This window comes from Pimephales promelas, chromosome 13, assembly GCF_988280905.1.
Source record: "Pimephales promelas chromosome 13, fPimPro1.hap1.1, whole genome shotgun sequence".
NCBI classification, from domain to species: domain Eukaryota; kingdom Metazoa; phylum Chordata; class Actinopteri; order Cypriniformes; family Leuciscidae; genus Pimephales; species Pimephales promelas.
The window spans coordinates 28091747-28111016 of NC_142781.1; the positions used below are offsets into that span (position 1 = coordinate 28091747).

At 40.4% G+C, this 19270-nt stretch overlaps 1 protein-coding gene across 1 annotated transcript; it reads left to right on the top strand.

Moving 5' to 3' along the window:
* The first annotated feature begins 16077 nt into the window (after positions 1-16077).
* ucn1 (urocortin 1) lies at positions 16078-17528 on the top strand. Its single transcript, XM_089118816.1, has one exon. It carries the CDS (start codon positions 16078-16080, stop codon positions 16504-16506), a length of 429 nt encoding a protein of 142 aa, XP_088974942.1. The 3' UTR covers positions 16507-17528.
* Positions 17529-19270: the final 1742 nt, after the last annotated feature.

Below are 19270 nucleotides of genomic sequence, written 5' to 3' on the forward strand. Positions count from 1 at the left end.
GGGGTAACACTGTCGTTTTTTTTTCGAGTCGAAATTTTGAGTTTCGATATCTCAGCTCTGGAAGGGTCTAGAGCCTCCATTTTTGCACTCAGGTGTAAGTCTCAGTGCCCTCTATCAGAATCCAGAGTTTCGAGAAGATTGGGGATACTTAATTTTTCGCCCAAAAAAAAAAAAAAAACGTAAGGGGTAACACTGTCGTTTTTTTTTTCGGGTCAAAATTTTGAGTTTCGATATCTCAGCTCTGGAAGGGTCTAGAGCCTCCATTTTTGCACTCAGATGTAAGTCTCAGTGCCCTCTATCAGAATCCAGAGTTTCGAGAAGATTGGGGATACTTAATTTTTCGCCCAAAAAAAAAAAACGTAAGGGGTAACACTGTCGTTTTTTTTTTTCGGGTCAAAATTTTGAGTTTCGATATCTCAGCTCTGGAAGGGTCTAGAGCCTCCATTTTTGCACTCAGGTGTAAGTCTCAGTGCCCTCTATCAGAATCCAGAGTTTCGAGAAGATTGGGGATACTTAATTTTTTGCCCCCCCCAAAAAAAAGTAAGGGGTAACACTGTCGTTTTTTTTTTTCGGGTCAAAATTTTGAGTTTCGATATCTCAGCTCTGGAAGGGTCTAGAGCCTCCATTTTTGCACTCAGGTGTAAGTCTCAGTGCCCTCTATCAGAATCCAGAGTTTCGAGAAGATTGGGGATACTTAATTTTTCGCCCAAAAAAAAAAACGTAAGGGGTAACACTGTCGTTTTTTTTTCGAGTCGAAATTTTGAGTTTCGATATCTCAGCTCTGGAAGGGTCTAGAGCCTCCATTTTTGCACTCAGGTGTAAGTCTCAGTGCCCTCTATCAGAATCCAGAGTTTCGAGAAGATTGGGGATACTTAATTTTTCGCCCAAAAAAAAAAAACGTAAGGGGTAACACTGTGGTTTTTTTTTCGGGTCGAAATTTTGAGTTTCGATATCTTAGCTCTGGAAGGGTCTAGAGCCTCCATTTTTGCACTCAGGTGTAAGTCTCAGTGCCCTCTATCAGAATCCAGAGTTTCGAGAAGATTGGGGATACTTAATTTTTCGCCCAAAAAAAAAAACGTAAGGGGTAACACTGTCGTTTTTTTTTCGGGTCGAAATTTTGAGTTTCGATATCTCAGCTCTGGAAGGGTCTAAAGCCTCCATTTTTACGCTCAGGTGTAAGTCTCAGTGCCCTCTATCAGAATCCAGAGTTTCGAGAAGATTGGGGATACTAAATTTTTCGCCCAAAAAAAAAAAACGTAAGGGGTAACACTGTCGTTTTTTTTTCGGGTCGAAATTTTGAGTTTCGATATCTCAGCTTTGGAAGGGTCTAGAGCCTCCATTTTTGCACTCAGGTGTAAGTCTCAGTGCCCTCTATCAGAATCCAGAGTTTCGAGAAGATTGGGGATACTTAATTTTTCGCCCAAAAAAAAAAAACGTAAGGGGTAACACTGTCATTTTTTTTTTTGGGTCGAAATTTTGAGTTTCGATATCTCAGCTCTGGAAGGGTCTAGAGCCTCCATTTTTGCACTCAGGTGTAAGTCTCAGTGCCCTCTATCAGAATCCAGAGTTTCGAGAAGATTGGGGATACTTAATTTTTTGCCCCAAAAAAAAAAACTTAAGGGGTAACACTGTCGTTTTTTTTTCGGGTCGAAATTTTGAGTTTCGATATCTCAGCTCTGGAAGGGTCTAGAGCCTCCATTTTTGCACTCAGGTGTAAGTCTCAGTGCCCTCTATCAGAATCCAGAGTTTCGAGAAGATTGGGGATACTAAATTTTTCGCCCAAAAAAAAAAAAACGTAAGGGGTAACACTGTCGTTTTTTTTTCGGGTCGAAATTTTGAGTTTCGATATCTCAGCTCTGGAAGGGTCTAGAGCCTCCATTTTTGCACTCAGGTGTAAGTCTCAGTGCCCTCTATCAGAATCCAGAGTTTCGAGAAGATTGGGGATACTTAATTTTTCGCCCCCAAAAAAAAAAGTAAGGGGTAACACTGTCGTTTTTTTTTTCGGGTCAAAATTTTGAGTTTCGATATCTCAGCTCTGGAAGGGTCTAGAGCCTCCATTTTTGCACTCAGGTGTAAGTCTCAGTGCCCTCTATCAGAATCCAGAGTTTCGAGAAGATTGGGGATACTTAGTTTTTCGCCCAAAAAAAAAAAACGTAAGGGGTAACACTGTCGGGTTTTTTTTCGGGTCGAAATTTTGAGTTTCGATATCTCAGCTCTGGAAGGGTCTAGAGCCTCCATTTTTGCACTCAGGTGTAAGTCTCAGTGCCCTCTATCAGAATCCAGAGTTTCGAGAAGATTGGGGATACTTAATTTTTCGCCCAAAAAAAAAAAAAAACGTAAGGGGTAACACTGTGGTTTTTTTTTCGGGTCGAAATTTTGAGTTTCGATATCTCAGCTCTGGAAGGGTCTAAAGCCTCAATTTTTGCGCTCAGGTGTAAGTCTCAGTGCCCTCTATCAGAATCCAGAGTTTCGAGAAGATTGGGGATACTAAATTTTTCGCCCAAAAAAAAAAAACGTAAGGGTAACACTGTCGGTTTTTTTTCGGGTCGAAATTTTGAGTTTCGATATCTCAGCTCTGGAAGGGTCTAGAGCCTCCATTTTTGCACTCAGGTGTAAGTCTCAGTGCCCTCTATCAGAATCCAGAGTTTCGAGAAGATTGGGGATACTTAATTTTTCGCCCCAAAAAAAAAAAGTAAGGGGTAACACTGTCGTTTTTTTTTTCGGGTCAAAATTTTGAGTTTCGATATCTCAGCCAGGGCCGGCGCTAGCCATTTGGGTGCCCTAAGCACAAATGCTTGGTGGTGCCCCCTTATCCCCCCTCCCCAACCACCCACTCACCCAAGGAATAACAACCATTCAGAATTTCTTAGTTAGGTTTTCTTTAGTTCCAAAATAACTGCTGCAATTAAATACATTTACATTAACAATGGCACCAAATATGAAAAGAAATAAATAATAAAAAGGTTAAAATTATAAATACCAAAAACCACCACAATTACTAAAAACACATATTTGGAACTGGCTACAACTGCTGGTTGATGGTTCTTCCTCCTGGCCTTGAGTTGCTCCTTGCATGTATTTTAGCATTGACCCTGCATTCAGAAATACGAGACAAAATATTCAGGGATTCTACTGAATCAATTACCATCATACAAAAATATTGCACACATTAGTCTTTTATATAGGCCTATGTGTCACTGGAACATTTAAAATTCAAAACTCCATTCTACCTTTAAAAGGGGTCTGATGAGGCACAATATAATAATTCTGTACATAATTTGTAGGGCTGGGAAAAGATTAATCGTGATTAATCACATCCAAAATAAAAGTTTGTTGTGTCTACATTAATGATATTGTCACAGTCCTCCGTCTGCACCAGTCTGTCTTGTCTTCAGCACTACACTTCCCATAATCCTCTCGTCTGCACACCTGAACTCACTCCCTCATCAGCTACCCATTCAGCGTCCTGTTTCACCTGTTTGCACCTCATTATGTTTGATTCCCCTGTGTATTTAGTTCCTTCTCATTCAGTCTGTCATTGTCGGTCGATGTTGATGTTACCCTTCCGTGTCGTGAGTGTTTCCTGCCTGTACCCGTGCCTGTTGGCTATTCTGAGTTAAATTAAAGTGTTTGCATTGGAGCATTCGCCTCTTGTTCTCCTTCTTCTGCCTACACTCCACCGGCACCGTGACAGATATAGGCCTATGTGTGTGTACTGTGTATAATTATTTTGTGTATATAAATGCACATTTGCATGCATGTATTTAAGAAATATTTGTAATTTATATATAAAATATTTTAATTTATATATGATATTAATTAACTATAAATATATACAGTATATACATGCAAATATTTCTTAAATATATACGTGCATATGTGTGTATATTATATGTACAAACATATTATACACAGTACACTCACATATCATGTAGAAACTTTTATTTTGGATGTGATTAAGCTTTTCCCGGCCCTAATAATTTGACAACTCCATATGAAAATATACAAACACTGAGATTGTGTTTTTTTTTTCTCTAATTGCAGTTTCACCAATAGATGTCGCCCTTGGGCCTTTGACCGCATTATCCGCATCAACAACGACGAAAAAACGTATCTAAGCGGTCTTCCTTTTCTTCTCAAACAAACTAACTGCATCTTAAACAGCCCAAGTTAAAAAATTTCACGGGGGAGAAACCCCCGGACCCCCGTTAAATTAAAAGATTCTACATGCAGGGCAAAGCCCTGGATCATTTGCACAACTAGCGACGCCCATCTGGACATGCATACACGAAGCAAGGGCACCTACAAAACTAACACTTTTATTTAAAACATTGTCTTACCTGCACACGAGTATCATCCCGCTGTCTCTTCTTTTCCCTTTTTTCCGCCCCCGACTCTTGGTGCCTTTTCGAGGCCATGTCTGATGTCGATCAGGTGTCTGCCAAATTTGACACTGATTGAGGAACATACCACTGCGAGGTGGGGAAGGGGGGGGGGGGCACCAGAGGGAGACTGGCACAGGAGATTCACCTTTTTCTCCACTAATTTGGTCTAGGCCTATATTACTTTTGTATTGCTTTTGTATATTAACATGCTTTAGACATATTTTATTTGTTATTTATACTAGTAGCCTATTGTGATGATTTTTCACGACCCAGATTTTTTGGTGCCCCCCCAAGCACTTGGTGCCCTACGCGCAGTGCGTGATGTGCGTGTGCGGAGCGCCGGCCCTGATCTCAGCTCTGGAAGGGTCTAGAGCCTCCATTTTTGCACTCAGGTGTAAGTCTCAGTGCCCTCTATCAGAATCCAGAGTTTCGAGAAGATTGGGGATACTTAATTTTTCGCCCAAAAAAAAAAAAACGTAAGGGGTAACACTGTCGTTTTTTTTTCGGGTCGAAATTTTGAGTTTCGATATCTCAGCTCTGGAAGGGTCTAGAGCCTCCATTTTTGCACTCAGGTGTAAGTCTCAGTGCCCTCTATCAGAATCCAGAGTTTCGAGAAGATTGGGGATACTTAATTTTTCGCCCAAAAAAAAAAAACGTAAGGGGTAACACTGTCGTTTTTTTTTCGGTCGAAATTTTGAGTTTCGATATCTCAGCTCTGGAAGGGTCTAGAGCCTCCATTTTTGCACTCAGGTGTAAGTCTCAGTGCCCTCTATCAGAATCCAGAGTTTCGAGAAGATTGGGGATACTTAATTTTTCGCCCAAAAAAAAAAAACGTAAGGGGTAACACTGTCATTTTTTTTTTCGGGGTCGAAATTTTGAGTTTCGATATCTCAGCTCTGGAAGGGTCTAGAGCCTCCATTTTTGCACTCAGGTGTAAGTCTCAGTGCCCTCTATCAGAATCCAGAGTTTCGAGAAGATTGGGGATACTTAATTTTTCGCCCAAAAAAAAAAAAAACGTAAGGGGTAACACTGTCGTTTTTTTTTTTCGGGTCAAAATTTTGAGTTTCGATATCTCAGCTCTGGAAGGGTCTAGAGCCTCCATTTTTGCACTCAGATGTAAGTCTCAGTGCCCTCTATCAGAATCCAGAGTTTCGAGAAGATTGGGGATACTTAATTTTTCGCCCAAAAAAAAAAAACGTAAGGGGTAACACTGTCGTTTTTTTTTTCGGGTCGAAATTTTGAGTTTCGATATCTCAGCTCTGGAAGGGTCTAGAGCCTCCATTTTTGCACTCAGGTGTAAGTCTCAGTGCCCTCTATCAGAATCCAGAGTTTCGAGAAGATTGGGGATACTTAATTTTTTGCCCAAAAAAAACCCATAAGGGGTAACACTGTCATTTTTTTTTTCGGGTCGAAATTTTGAGTTTCGATATCTCAGCTCTGGAAGGGTCTAAAGCCTCCATTTTTGCGCTCAGGTGTAAGTCTCAGTGCCCTCTATCAGAATCCAGAGTTTCGAGAAGATTGGGGATACTAAATTTTTCGCCCAAAAAAAAAAAACGTAAGGGGTAACACTGTCGTTTTTTTTTCGGGTCGAAATTTTGAGTTTCGATATCTCAGCTCTGGAAGGGTCTAGAGCCTCCATTTTTGCACTCAGGTGTAAGTCTCAGTGCCCTCTATCAGAATCCAGAGTTTCGAGAAGATTGGGGATACTTAATTTTTCGCCCCAAAAAAAAAAAGTAAGGGGTAACACTGTCGTTTTTTTTCGGGTCGAAATTTTGAGTTTCGATATCTCAGCTCTGGAAGGGTCTAGAGCCTCCATTTTTGCACTCAGGTGTAAGTCTCAGTGCCCTCTATCAGAATCCAGAGTTTCGAGAAGATTGGGGATACTTAATTTTTCGCCCAAAAAAAAAAACGTAAGGGGTAACACTGTCGTTTTTTTTTCGGGTCGAAATTTTGAGTTTCGATATCTCAGCTCTGGAAGGGTCTAGAGCCTCCATTTTTGCACTCAAGTGTAAGTCTCAGTGCCCTCTATCAGAATCCAGAGTTTCGAGAAGATTTGGGATACTTAATTTTTCGCCCCCCAAAAAAAAACGTAAGGGGTAACACTGTCGTTTTTTTTTCGGGTCGAAATTTTGAGTTTCGATATCTCAGCTCTGGAAGGGTCTAGAGCCTCCATTTTTGCACTCAGATGTAAGTCTCAGTGCCCTCTATCAGAATCCAGAGTTTCGAGAAGATTGGGGATACTTAATTTTTTGCCCAAAAAAAAAAACATAAGGGGTAACACTGTCATTTTTTTTTTCGGGTCGAAATTTTGAGTTTCGATATCTCAGCTCTGGAAGGGTCTAAAGCCTCCATTTTTGCGCTCAGGTGTAAGTCTCGGTGCCCTCTATCAGAATCCAGAGTTTCGAGAAGATTGGGGATACTAAATTTTTCGCCCAAAAAAAAAAAACGTAAGGGGTAACACTGTCGTTTTTTTTTCGGGTCGAAATTTTGAGTTTCGATATCTCAGCTCTGGAAGGGTCTAGAGCCTCCATTTTTGCACTCAGGTGTAAGTCTCAGTGCCCTCTATCAGAATCCAGAGTTTCGAGAAGATTGGGGATACTAAATTTTTCGCCCAAAAAAAAAAAACGTAAGGGGTAACACTGTCGTTTTTTTTTCGGGTCGAAATTTTGAGTTTCGATATCTCAGCTCTGGAAGGGTCTAGAGCCTCCATTTTTGCGCTCAGGTGTAAGTCTCAGTGCCCTCTATTAGAATCCAGAGTTTCGAGAAGATTGGGGATACTTAATTTTTCGCCCAAAAAAAAAAAACGTAAGGGGTAACACTGTCATTTTTTTTTTGGGTCGAAATTTTGAGTTTCGATATCTCAGCTCTGTAAGGGTCTAAAGCCTCCATTTTTGCGCTCAGGTGTAAGTCTCAGTGCCCTCTATCAGAATCCAGAGTTTCGAGAAGATTGGGGATACTAAATTTTTCGCCCAAAAAAAAAAAACGTAAGGGGTAACACTGTCGTTTTTTTTTTCGGGTCGAAATTTTGAGTTTCGATATCTCAGCTCTGGAAGGGTCTAGAGCCTCCATTTTTGCACTCAGGTGTAAGTCTCAGTGCCCTCTATCAGAATCCAGAGTTTCGAGAAGATTGGGGATACTTAATTTTTCGCCCCCAAAAAAAAAAAAGTAAGGGGTAACACTGTCGTTTTTTTTTTCGGGTCAAAATTTTGAGTTTCGATATCTCAGCTCTGGAAGGGTCTAGAGCCTCCATTTTTGCACTCAGGTGTAAGTCTCAGTGCCCTCTATCAGAATCCAGAGTTTCGAGAAGATTGGGGATACTAAATTTTTCGCCCAAAAAAAAAAAACGTAAGGGGTAACACTGTCGTTTTTTTTTCGGGTCGAAATTTTGAGTTTCGATATCTCAGCTCTGGAAGGGTCTAGAGCCTCCATTTTTGCACTCAGGTGTAAGTGCCAGTGCCCTCTATCAGAATCCAGAGTTTCGAGAAGATTGGGGATACTTAATTTTTCTCCCCCCCCAAAAAAACGTAAGGGGTAACACTGTCGTTTTTTTTTCGGGTCGAAATTTTGAGTTTCGATATCTCAGCTCTGGAAGGGTCTAGAGCCTCCATTTTTGCACTCAGGTGTAAGTCTCAGTGCCCTCTATCAGAATCCAGAGTTTCGAGAAGATTGGGGATACTTAATTTTTCGCCCAAAAAAAAAAAACGTAAGGGGTAACACTGTCGTTTTTTTTTCGGGTCGAAATTTTGAGTTTCGATATCTCAGCTCTGGAAGAGTCTACAGCCTCCATTTTTGCACTCAGGTGTAAGTCTCAGTGCCCTCTATCAGAATCCAGAGTTTCGAGAAGATTGGGGATACTTAATTTTTCGCCCCCCCAAAAAAAACGTAAGGGGTAACACTGTCGTTTTTTTTTTTCGGGTCGAAATTTTGAGTTTCGATATCTCAGCTCTGGAAGGGTCTAGAGCCTCCATTTTTGCACTCAGGTGTAAGTCTCAGTGCCCTCTATCAGAATCCAGAGTTTCGAGAAGATTGGGGATAGTAAATTTTTCGCCCAAAAAAAAAAACGTAAGGGGTAACACTGTCGTTTTTTTTTCGGGTCGAAATTTTGAGTTTCGATATCTCAGCTCTGGAAGGGTCTAGAGCCTCCATTTTTGCACTCAGGTGTAAGTGTCAGTGCCCTCTATCAGAATCCAGAGTTTCGAGAAGATTGGGGATACTTAATTTTTCTCCCCCCCAAAAAAAACGTAAGGGGTAACACTGTCGTTTTTTTTTTCGGGTCGAAATTTTGAGTTTCGATATCTCAGCTCTGGAAGGGTCTAGAGCCTCCATTTTTGCACTCAGGTGTAAGTGCCAGTGCCCTCTATCAGAATCCAGAGTTTCGAGAAGATTGGGGATACTTAATTTTTCTCCCCCCCAAAAAAAACGTAAGGGGTAACACTGTCGTTTTTTTTTCGGGTCGAAATTTTTAGTTTCGATATCTCAGCTCTGGAAGGGTCTAGAGCCTCCATTTTTGCACTCAGGTGTAAGTCTCAGTGCCCTCTATCAGAATCCAGAGTTTCGAGAAGATTGGGGATACTTAATTTTTCGCCCAAAAAAAAAAAACGTAAGGGGTAACACTGTCGTTTTTTTTTCGGGTCGAAATTTTGAGTTTCGATATCTCAGCTCTGGAAGGGTCTAGAGCCTCCATTTTTGCGCTCAGGTGTAAGTCTCAGTGCCCTCTATCAGAATCCAGAGTTTCGAGAAGATTGGGGATACTTAATTTTTCGCCCAAAAAAACAAAACGTAAGGGGTAACACTGTCATTTTTTTTTTCGGGTCGAAATTTTGAGTTTCGATATCTCAGCTCTGGAAGGGTCTAGAGCCTCCATTTTTGCACTCAGGTGTAAGTCTCAGTGCCCTCTATCAGAATCCAGAGTTTCAAGAAGATTGGGGATACTAAATTTTTCGCCCAAAAAAAAAAAACGTAAGGGGTAACACTGTCGTTTTTTTTTTCGGGTCGAAATTTTGAGTTTCGATATCTCAGCTCTGGAAGGGTCTAGAGCCTCCATTTTTGCACTCAGGTGTAAGTCTCAGTGCCCTCTATCAGAATCCAGAGTTTCGAGAAGATTGGGGATACTTAATTTTTCGCCCAAAAAAAAAAACGTAAGGGGTAACACTGTCGTTTTTTTTTCGGGTCGAAATTTTGAGTTTCGATATCTCAGCTCTGGAAGGGTCTAAAGCCTCCATTTTTGCGCTCAGGTGTAAGTCTCAGTGCCCTCTATCAGAATCCAGAGTTTCGAGAAGATTGGGGATACTAAATTTTTCGGCCAAAAAAAAAAACGTAAGGGGTAACACTGTCGTTTTTTTTTCGGGTCGAAATTTTGAGTTTCGATATCTCAGCTCTGGAAGGGTCTAGAGCCTCCATTTTTGCACTCAGGTGTAAGTCTCAGTGCCCTCTATCAGAATCCAGAGTTTCGAGAAGATTGGGGATACTTAATTTTTCGCCCCCCCAAAAAAAACGTAAGGGGTAACACTGTCGTTTTTTTTTCGGGTCGAAATTTTGAGTTTCGATATCTCAGCTCTGGAAGGGTCTAGAGCCTCCATTTTTGCACTCAGGTGTAAGTCTCAGTGCCCTCTATCAGAATCCAGAGTTTCGAGAAGATTGGGGATACTTAATTTTTCGCCCCCCCAAAAAAAACGTAAGGGGTAACACTGTCGTTTTTTTTTTTGGGTCGAAATTTTGAGTTTCGATATCTCAGCTCTGGAAGGGTCTAGAGCCTCCATTTTGGCACTCAGGTGTAAGTCTCAGTGCCCTCTATCAGAATCCAGAGTTTCGAGAAGATTGGGGATACTAAATTTTTCGCCCAAAAAAAAAAAACGTAAGGGGTAACACTGTCGTTTTTTTTTCGGGTCGAAATTTTGAGTTTCGATATCTCAGCTCTGGAAGGGTCTAGAGCCTCCATTTTTGCACTCAGGTGTAAGTGTCAGTGCCCTCTATCAGAATCCAGAGTTTCGAGAAGATTGGGGATACTTAATTTTTCTCCACCCCCCCAAAAAACGTAAGGGGTAACACTGTCGTTTTTTTTTCGGGTCGAAATTTTGAGTTTCGATATCTCAGCTCTGGAAGGGTCTAGAGCCTCCATTTTTGCACTCAGGTGTAAGTCTCAGTGCCCTCTATCAGAATCCAGAGTTTCGAGAAGATTGGGGATACTTAATTTTTCTCCCAAAAAAAAAAAACGTAAGGGGTAACACTGTCATTTTTTTTTTCGGGGTCGAAATTTTGAGTTTCGATATCTCAGCTCTGGAAGGGTCTAGAGCCTCCATTTTTGCACTCAGGTGTAAGTCTCAGTGCCCTCTATCAGAATCCAGAGTTTCGAGAAGATTGGGGATACTTAATTTTTCGCCCAAAAAAAAAAAAAAACGTAAGGGGTAACACTGTCGTTTTTTTTTTTCGGGTCAAAATTTTGAGTTTCGATATCTCAGCTCTGGAAGGGTCTAGAGCCTCCATTTTTGCACTCAGATGTAAGTCTCAGTGCCCTCTATCAGAATCCAGAGTTTCGAGAAGATTGGGGATACTTAATTTTTTCGCCCAAAAAAAAAAATTGTAAGGGGTAACACTGTCGTTTTTTTTTCGGGTCGAAATTTTGAGTTTCGATATCTCAGCTCTGGAAGGGTCTAGAGCCTCCATTTTTGCACTCAGGTGTAAGTGTCAGTGCCCTCTATCAGAATCCAGAGTTTCGAGAAGATTGGGGATACTTAATTTTTCTCCCCCCCAAAAAAAACGTAAGGGGTAACACTGTCGTTTTTTTTTCGGGTCGAAATTTTGAGTTTCGATATCTCAGCTCTGGAAGGGTCTAGAGCCTCCATTTTTGCACTCAGGTGTAAGTCTCAGTGCCCTCTATCAGAATCCAGAGTTTCGAGAAGATTGGGGATACTTAATTTTTCGCCCAAAAAAAAAAACGTAAGGGGTAACACTGTCGTTTTTTTTTCGGGTCGAAATTTTGAGTTTCGATATCTCAGCTCTGGAAGGGTCTAGAGCCTCCATTTTTGCACTCAGGTGTAAGTCTCAGTGCCCTCTATCAGAATCCAGAGTTTCAAGAAGATTGGGGATACTTAATTTTTCGCCCCCCCAAAAAAAATGTAAGGGGTAACACTGTCGTTTTTTTTTTTCGGGTCGAAATTTTGAGTTTCGATATCTCAGCTCTGGAAGGGTCTAGAGCCTCCATTTTTGCACTCAGGTGTAAGTCTCATGGCCCTCTATCAGAATCCAGAGTTTTGAGAAGATTGGAGAAACTTAATTTTTCAGCCAAAAAAAAAAAAAAAAACGAAAGGGGTACCACTGTCGTTTTTTTTCGAGTCGAATTTTTGAGTTTCGATATCTCAGCTCTGGAAGGGACTAGAGCCTCCATTTTTGCACTCAGGTCTAAGTCTCACGGCCCTCTATCAGAATCCAGAGTTTTGAGAAGATTGGAGAAACGTAATTTTTCGCCCGAAAAAAAAAACCGAAAGGGGTACCACTGTCGGTTTTTTTTCGGGTCGAATTTTTGAGTTTCGATATCTCAGCTCTGGAAGGGTCTAGAGCCTCCATTTTTGCACTCAGGTCTAAGTCTCATGGCCCTCTATCAGAATCCAGAGTTTTGAGAAGATTGGAGAAACTTAATTTTTCGCCCGAAAAAAAAAAAACGAAAGGGGTACCACTGTCGTTTTTTTTCGGGTCGAATTTTTGAGTTTCGATATCTCAGCTCTGGAAGGGTCTAGAGCCTCCATTTTTGCACTCAGGTCCAAGTCTCACGGCACTCTATCAGAATCCAGAGTTTTGAGAAGATTGGAGAAACGTAATTTTTCGCCCAAAAAAAAAACCGTAAGGGGTAACACTGTCGTTTTTTTTTCGGGTCGAAATTTTGAGTTTCGATATCTCAGCTCTGGAAGGGTCTAAAGCCTCCATTTTTGCACTCAGGTGTAAGTCTCAGTGCCCTCTATCAGAATCCAGAGTTTCGAGAAGATTGGGGATACTTAATTTTTCGCCCCCCCAAAAAAAACATAAGGGGTAACACTGTCGTTTTTTTTTCGGGTCGAAATTTTGAGTTTCGATATCTCAGCTCTGGAAGTGTCTAGAGCCTCCATTTTTGCACTCAGGTGTAAGTCTCAGTGCCCTCTATCAGAATCTAGAGTTTCGAGAAGATTGGGGATACTTAATTTTTCGCCCAAAAAAAAAAAACGTAAGGGGTAACACTGTCGTTTTTTTTTCGGGTCGAAATTTTGAGTTTCGATATCTCAGCTCTGGAAGGGTCTAGAGCCTCCATTTTTGCACTCAGGTGTAAGTCTCAGTGCCCTCTATCAGAATCCAGAGTTTCGAGAAGATTGGGGATACTTAATTTTTCGCCCAAAAAAAAAAACGTAAGGGGTAACACTGTCGGTTTTTTTTCGGGTCGAAATTTTGAGTTTCGATATCTCCGCTCTGGAAGGGTCTAGAGCCTCCATTTTTGCACTCAGGTGTAAGTCTCAGTGCCCTCTATCAGAATCCAGAGTTTCGAGAAGATTGGGGATACTTAATTTTTCGCCCCCCAAAAAAAAACGTAAGGGGTAACACTGTCGTTTTTTTTTTCGGGTCGAAATTTTAAGTTTCGATATCTCAGCTCTGCAAGGGTCTAGAGCCTCCATTTTTGCGCTCAGGTGTAAGTCTCAGTGCCCTCTATCAGAATCCAGAGTTTTGAGAAGATTGGGGATACTTAATTTTTCGCCCGAAAAAAAAAAACGAAAGGGGTACCACTGTCGTTTTTTTTTTTCGGGTCGAATTTTTGAGTTTCGATATCTCAGCTCTGGAAGGATCTAGAGCCTCCATTTTTGCACTCAGGTCTAAGTCTCATGGCCCTCTATCAGAATCCAGAGTTTTGAGAAGATTAGAGAAACTTAATTTTTCGCCCGAAAAAAAACCCCGAAAGGGGTACCACTGTCGTTTTTTTTTCGGGTCGAATTTTTGAGTTTCGATATCTCAGCTCTGGAAGGGTCTAGAGCCTCCATTTTTGCACTCAGGTCTAAGTCTCATGGCCCTCTATCAGAATCCAGAGTTTTGAGAAGATTGGAGAAACTTAATTTTTCGCCCGAAAAAAAAAAAACGAAAGGGGTACCACTGTCGTTTTTTTTCGGGTCGAATTTTTGAGTTTCGATATCTCAGCTCTGGAAGGGTCTAGAGCCTCCATTTTTGCACTCAGGTCTAAGTCTCACGGCCCTCTATCAGAATCCAGAGTTTTGAGAAGATTGGAGAAACGTAATTTTTCGCCCGAAAAAAAAAACCGAAAGGGGTACCACTGTCGTTTTTTTTTTTCGGGTCGAATTTTTGAGTTTGATATCTCAGCTCTGGAAGGATCTAGAGCCTCCATTTTTGCACTCAGGTCTAAGTCTCATGGCCCTCTATCAGAATCCAGAGTTTTGAGAAGATTAGAGAAACTTAATTTTTCGCCCGAAAAAAAAAACCCGAAAGGGGTACCACTGTCGTTTTTTTTTCGGGTCGAATTTTTGAGTTTCGATATCTCAGCTCTGGAAGGGTCTAGAGCCTCCCTTTTTGCACTCAGGTCTAAGTCTCATGGCCCTCTATCAGAATCCAGAGTTTTGAGAAGATTGGAGAAACTTAATTTCTCGCCCCGAAAGAAAAAAAACGAAAGGGGTACCACTGTCGTTTTTTTCGGGTCGAAATTTTGAGTTTCTCTGATTTTCTTGAAACTCTGGATTCTGATAGAGGGCCATGAGACTAAGACCTGAGTGCAAAAATGGAGGCTGTAGACCCTTCCAGAGCTGATATGTTGAGATATTTATAATGGCAGTAATGCTACTTGGGATCTCAATATCTCACCCCTGGAAGGTTCTAGAGCCTCCATTTTTGCACTCAGGTCTAAGTCTCATGGCCCTCTATCAGAATCCAGAGTTTCAAGAAGATTGGCAAAACTTATTTTTTCGCACAAAAAAAAACAAAAACGACAGGGGTAACACTACACTTAAAAACTACAGTTAAAGTATAGACCAACAAATTTTATGTCTATTAATTTATTTCATGTTGGTACATTTTTGGGAAGTACACCTGTTTTAACCTGATGTCCATTGGAATGGACAAAAAAAAATCACAATGAAAGCAATTATATAAATTTTTTTTTTCATTTGTTTTCATTTTTAGAAATCTCATGAGCTGTGAAAATGTACTTTTATATTTTTCAGAAACTTGAAACATAATTCAGGTCTGAGGGGGTTAAACAGTGATTAAAATTCATTAAAATATTAACATTTTCTCCATTACTCTTGCACTATATATATATATATATATATATATATATATATGTGTGTGTGTGTGTGTAAACAAACAAGTGCAGAACCACCTCACCCATCTAATATAATGAACCAGTGAGGTCTGGCTGCGCCTTGAAGAATTTCAGCACCTTGGACAGAGTCTCGTGTCCCCGTCGCGCGCTTCTGCTCTCCTCCTGACCACAAATGACCATCCATGCAGAAACCCATCACGACAGCAGCTTCTCAGCTCATTTTGCTCAGGTGCATTTACAAAAAGTTGTCAAAGTATCACCATCAATGGATCACCTGTCTGTTCCAACTTCGGATACATTTTCTTTGAAACTAAGCTCATGACTTTGCAATGGCATCAAGATCATCTTTGCTGATTGAAAACTTTGGAGAGACAAAAAAAAAAAAAAAAAAAAAAACGCCTCACCTTGTCCTTCGGATCTACAGCACCTTTACTCCACTCTTCCTTCCAGTTCAGAATTGCCTCATTTACAAGCAGTTTATGCAGCTCCACTGACGTCAATGGAGCGGTGTGTGATGTATATAACCATTGAGCTACAGGAGCTCCACTCCAGTCTGTCTGCAAACACTCTTCCTTACAAGTACCTTTGAAGCAACAGAAGACGATCGAGTAAGTTACCTTACATGACTTGCTTTCAACTTCTTGACTGAGGCCATTCAAGGTTAGGTTAGAGAACAAGATCTTAGTGTTTATATTGTAGCCTACAGGACTGTCATTATTGTTCATTCATGAACTGATTGTTTGGATTTCTTCAAGGTTCGGTTTATGTCTAGTAGAGTAGATTATGTATTATTATAATATTAGTTGACGGTTTTTCCTCGTTTTAATTAAAACACAACGGTTTGTAAGATACAAATAGACATTTACTGTGATGTTTACGATCTTAGTTATTAAACTGTTGGTCCGCGATTTAAACGAGATACAAACTCTTAATTCTGTTTAACTCTTAATATTGTTTGATGCTACGACTTACAACTTTGTTTATATTAATAATTTTATATTAGCCAACATAATACAAATAAAAATCTAATTTAAATTTTAAAAATTAACCTTTTGTAATTATTTTTGGAATTAACATCAATACAAACGTTTGACTAAAAAATCCAAATGTTATAAAGAATCAACTTAAAATGTATCTATTGTTTTTATAATCGATAGCAGTAGCCTGCTTTTAAAGAAGTCTATTTACTACAAACCGAACTTTTTTTCTTTGTATTGGCCTAAGCATTTTTTATTTATCTACAATAACTCGCTTGCTAATGTCAGTTTTGTTATTCATACTACTAACAGCCTATTTAAAACAGCAGAAAGTATTTCATAGTCAGCATGTATTCAAGTTTTGTTTTGATGTGAAGTAACACACCTGGGTCTGGGTGTTTTCCTTAGGAAGCGCGCGGCTGTGTCCAGCATGAAGCCCGTCCCTTTGGTCCTGCTCATTACTTCAGTCTTACTGACCACCCACATCCCGCTGAGCACCTGTCGACCCCGCGAAATGAGCTTTATGAGCAGCCAGCTAGACGACGTGCTCCTAAACAGGGCTGGAGACGACGCCGTGTCGTTCCTGCTGGGCGAAAAACTCCTTCAGTATTTGCAGAGAACCGTCGGAGCGCAGAAAGCAGGCGGTGTCCCGCATCTCCAGCACTTCCCCACGGCGCAGCTGCGCTCTCCTCACGAGGACAACAGCTTAGAGGAGTTTTCCAAACGGAACGACGACCCTCCGATCTCCATCGACCTCACCTTCCACCTGCTGAGAAACATGATAGAAATGGCGCGGAACGAGAATCAAAGGGAACAGGCGGGACTGAACCGCAAATATCTAGATGAGGTTGGGAAGTAGCTGTAGTTCAACGATGATACTTTCAATCGGCGAGTAAAGAACAAGCTCAATGCACTCTTTCACACCCCCAAAACTCTCGCTAAAGCATAAAGACATTCACCGATGCCTCCTGCTCGACCCACACTCTTAGAAATAAAGGTTCTTCAGTGGTTCTTTGGTTCAGTAAATAACCTCCTTTGTAGTTGTTGAGTTGGCTGTGGGGTTTTTTGGAGATTAAAAAACAAAAATCATCTTCAGATCAGGCTATTAGTTTGTGGGTTCTTTAAAGCAACCTCTTTTGTGGCATCAGGGTTATGTGGAACCTTTATTTTTAAGAGTGGCATCAATCTGTTAGCCAGAAGAGTTTCTGGTGACCTGCTGCTGTCTCCATGACCTCTGGACCATTTCAGAACATGGGAAACCACATGCAAAAGCCACAACAGACCTGTTCAGGACCTCTAAACGCTGTGCAGGAGGGTCCATACGTTACCAAATCAATCAATCTACAATTGACTGGTACCATTTTAGTGTTTAAAGTTATTGGCCTCCTTATTAGTGTTATGAACGCAAGAAGTACAGCACTACTAAACTATGACAAATCCTATTATTGCTATTCTATAATATGGTTTTCAGCAGATGCTCACTGTCCACTCGTAAACGGGCCACTGTTAAGGGTCGTTTTTGTATGGCTGGTTTGGTTGCAACCTCTTACTTTGCCAATGGGAGTGTTCTCATGACATAAAATGCTATACTTTGGTAATAATGCCTATATAATCCCAGATGCTCACTGTATAAGTGCAAAAGTATGTTCTCCTAACATGGTGGGAAACAATGATCTTTGCACTTCAGACCAAGAGGCTAACCCACGTTTGTGACAATAATGTTGGACAATATTACAAAGTGCTAGAGATATACTGTACATTGTATATTGCTTATCATTATGTAAATGACATCTTATATTGCACCTAAATGCATAAACATGACTTTGTATTTTGAACATGGATCTGCTGAAATAAATGAAACTACATGCCTTTTACAAGTAACTGCAAACATGTAAACCTCAATATCACCCATTAAAAGTGGTAATGATCACAACAGACACGGGTTGAATTAACATTACACAAAACTAGGTATACATTTGCTGTTTCAATTCAAATGAATCATTAATCATTATTTTGAAACAAGGTTGGGTGTATTTGTAGACAAATACAGAAATATCAGCCCATGTTATACACGTCATTCACCACTTTTAATGAAAACACAAAGTGAATATATATATATATATATATATATATATATATATATATATATAATTTGGACAACCCACAAATGTTTTCTGGTTTCATATGTTCTCCTCTAACTTTAAGTGGTCTCAACTCTGCTAAAGTTATGTGATCAAAAAGACCCAAAACTGCATCATAAACACAGATTTAATGTAAAAGCTATGAATACATTTGTAATTCCTCTTACTGAACTATAGCTCAGAGTCTTAGGGCCACAAAATGCCAGATGAAAGACGCTCTTTCCATGTTGAAAAGGATTAAACAAAACCTCCTCCTTATAGTCTCTCTTAAGTCAGCACAGGAAATACCCTGGAAATGAAAAATAAAATATACGAGTTAAATCTTTCCTAATCTTCCACACTTACACTCAGTCTATTTTAGTCATAAATGGGGCAAGTGGGAGAGGACAGTGTGTGATTTGCATTGGCAAGAACATGTTGACTAAACACACTTGTTTTGAAGACGTGTCATTGTGCACAACGCGTTACATAAACTGTTTTTTAGCCATTTAAGCATACAATAAAGAAAGGAAACCCTAAATGATATATTAAGCTCAAGTAACGGTTAAACAAGCCGCAGATTGCCTCTTCATCCTGCTTCTGACACCCGCAAAAAAAAAAAAAAAAAAACTTTTTCTAGGAAAAATTGCAGCTTTAAATTACGCAAAGGCCGGTACATCGGCTTGTGACGCACCTCGTCCTCAAAATAAGATCCATCCTCATACCGGGTGGACACACTCCATGTGTGGAGTCTGCTTCTTCAAATGACTCTTTCCCTCTCCTTTCCTCCATGAATTGATCAGTGAGCTGACAGCACGAGTGACAAGGTCAGCGTCCGTGAGCACGTCATATATCTCCACTGCCATATATCCATAGCTGGTGGCACAGAGACGAGCGGTTATTAAGTAATGGGTGGAGGTGGACTCACGGCTCCAGCACAGGTGGGGGTGGATGGACCATCGGAAGCCAAGAGGTAAAAGATGCAGAGTGCCTGCCACTGCGATTTAGCCCTGTTCTCAATGCTGCACTTACTCAATGGACATAGTCCTATTAGATCAGTAAAGTGCCTGTCCTGGCCCACGCTCCCTGATTTAAAGAGGTTTCTGACCTTTAAATTGAAGTAAGAGGAACGGTTATTTAAAGAAAGCTTGCAGAGTTGGGGATGCCCCAGCATGACAGGTTATCTCTTAAAGAACAGGATATGTATTTGGTGCAAATAGTATTTTCCAAGTTGAATAAAGCATGAATCTTAGAAACAACTTTTACACCTTGGTTGGTAGGTTTTTACTATTTACTCGCACACTCTTAAAAATAAAGGTTATTTACTGGCATCTATGGTTCCATGAAGAACCTTTAACATCCATGGAACCTTCTTTAGATTATTAAACCGTTCTTTACTCTAATAAAAAAAAATGGTTCTTTTAAGAACTGCTTTTTGGAAGGTTCTTTGAAGAACCAAAAAAATGGGATCACTGTGAAAAAAAACATTTTAGAACCATTATT

Coding starts and splice junctions, on each gene's coding strand:
- ucn1 (XM_089118816.1), top strand. CDS start 16,078: ATGAAGCCCGTCCCTTTGGTCCTGCTCATTACTTCAGTCTTACTGACC.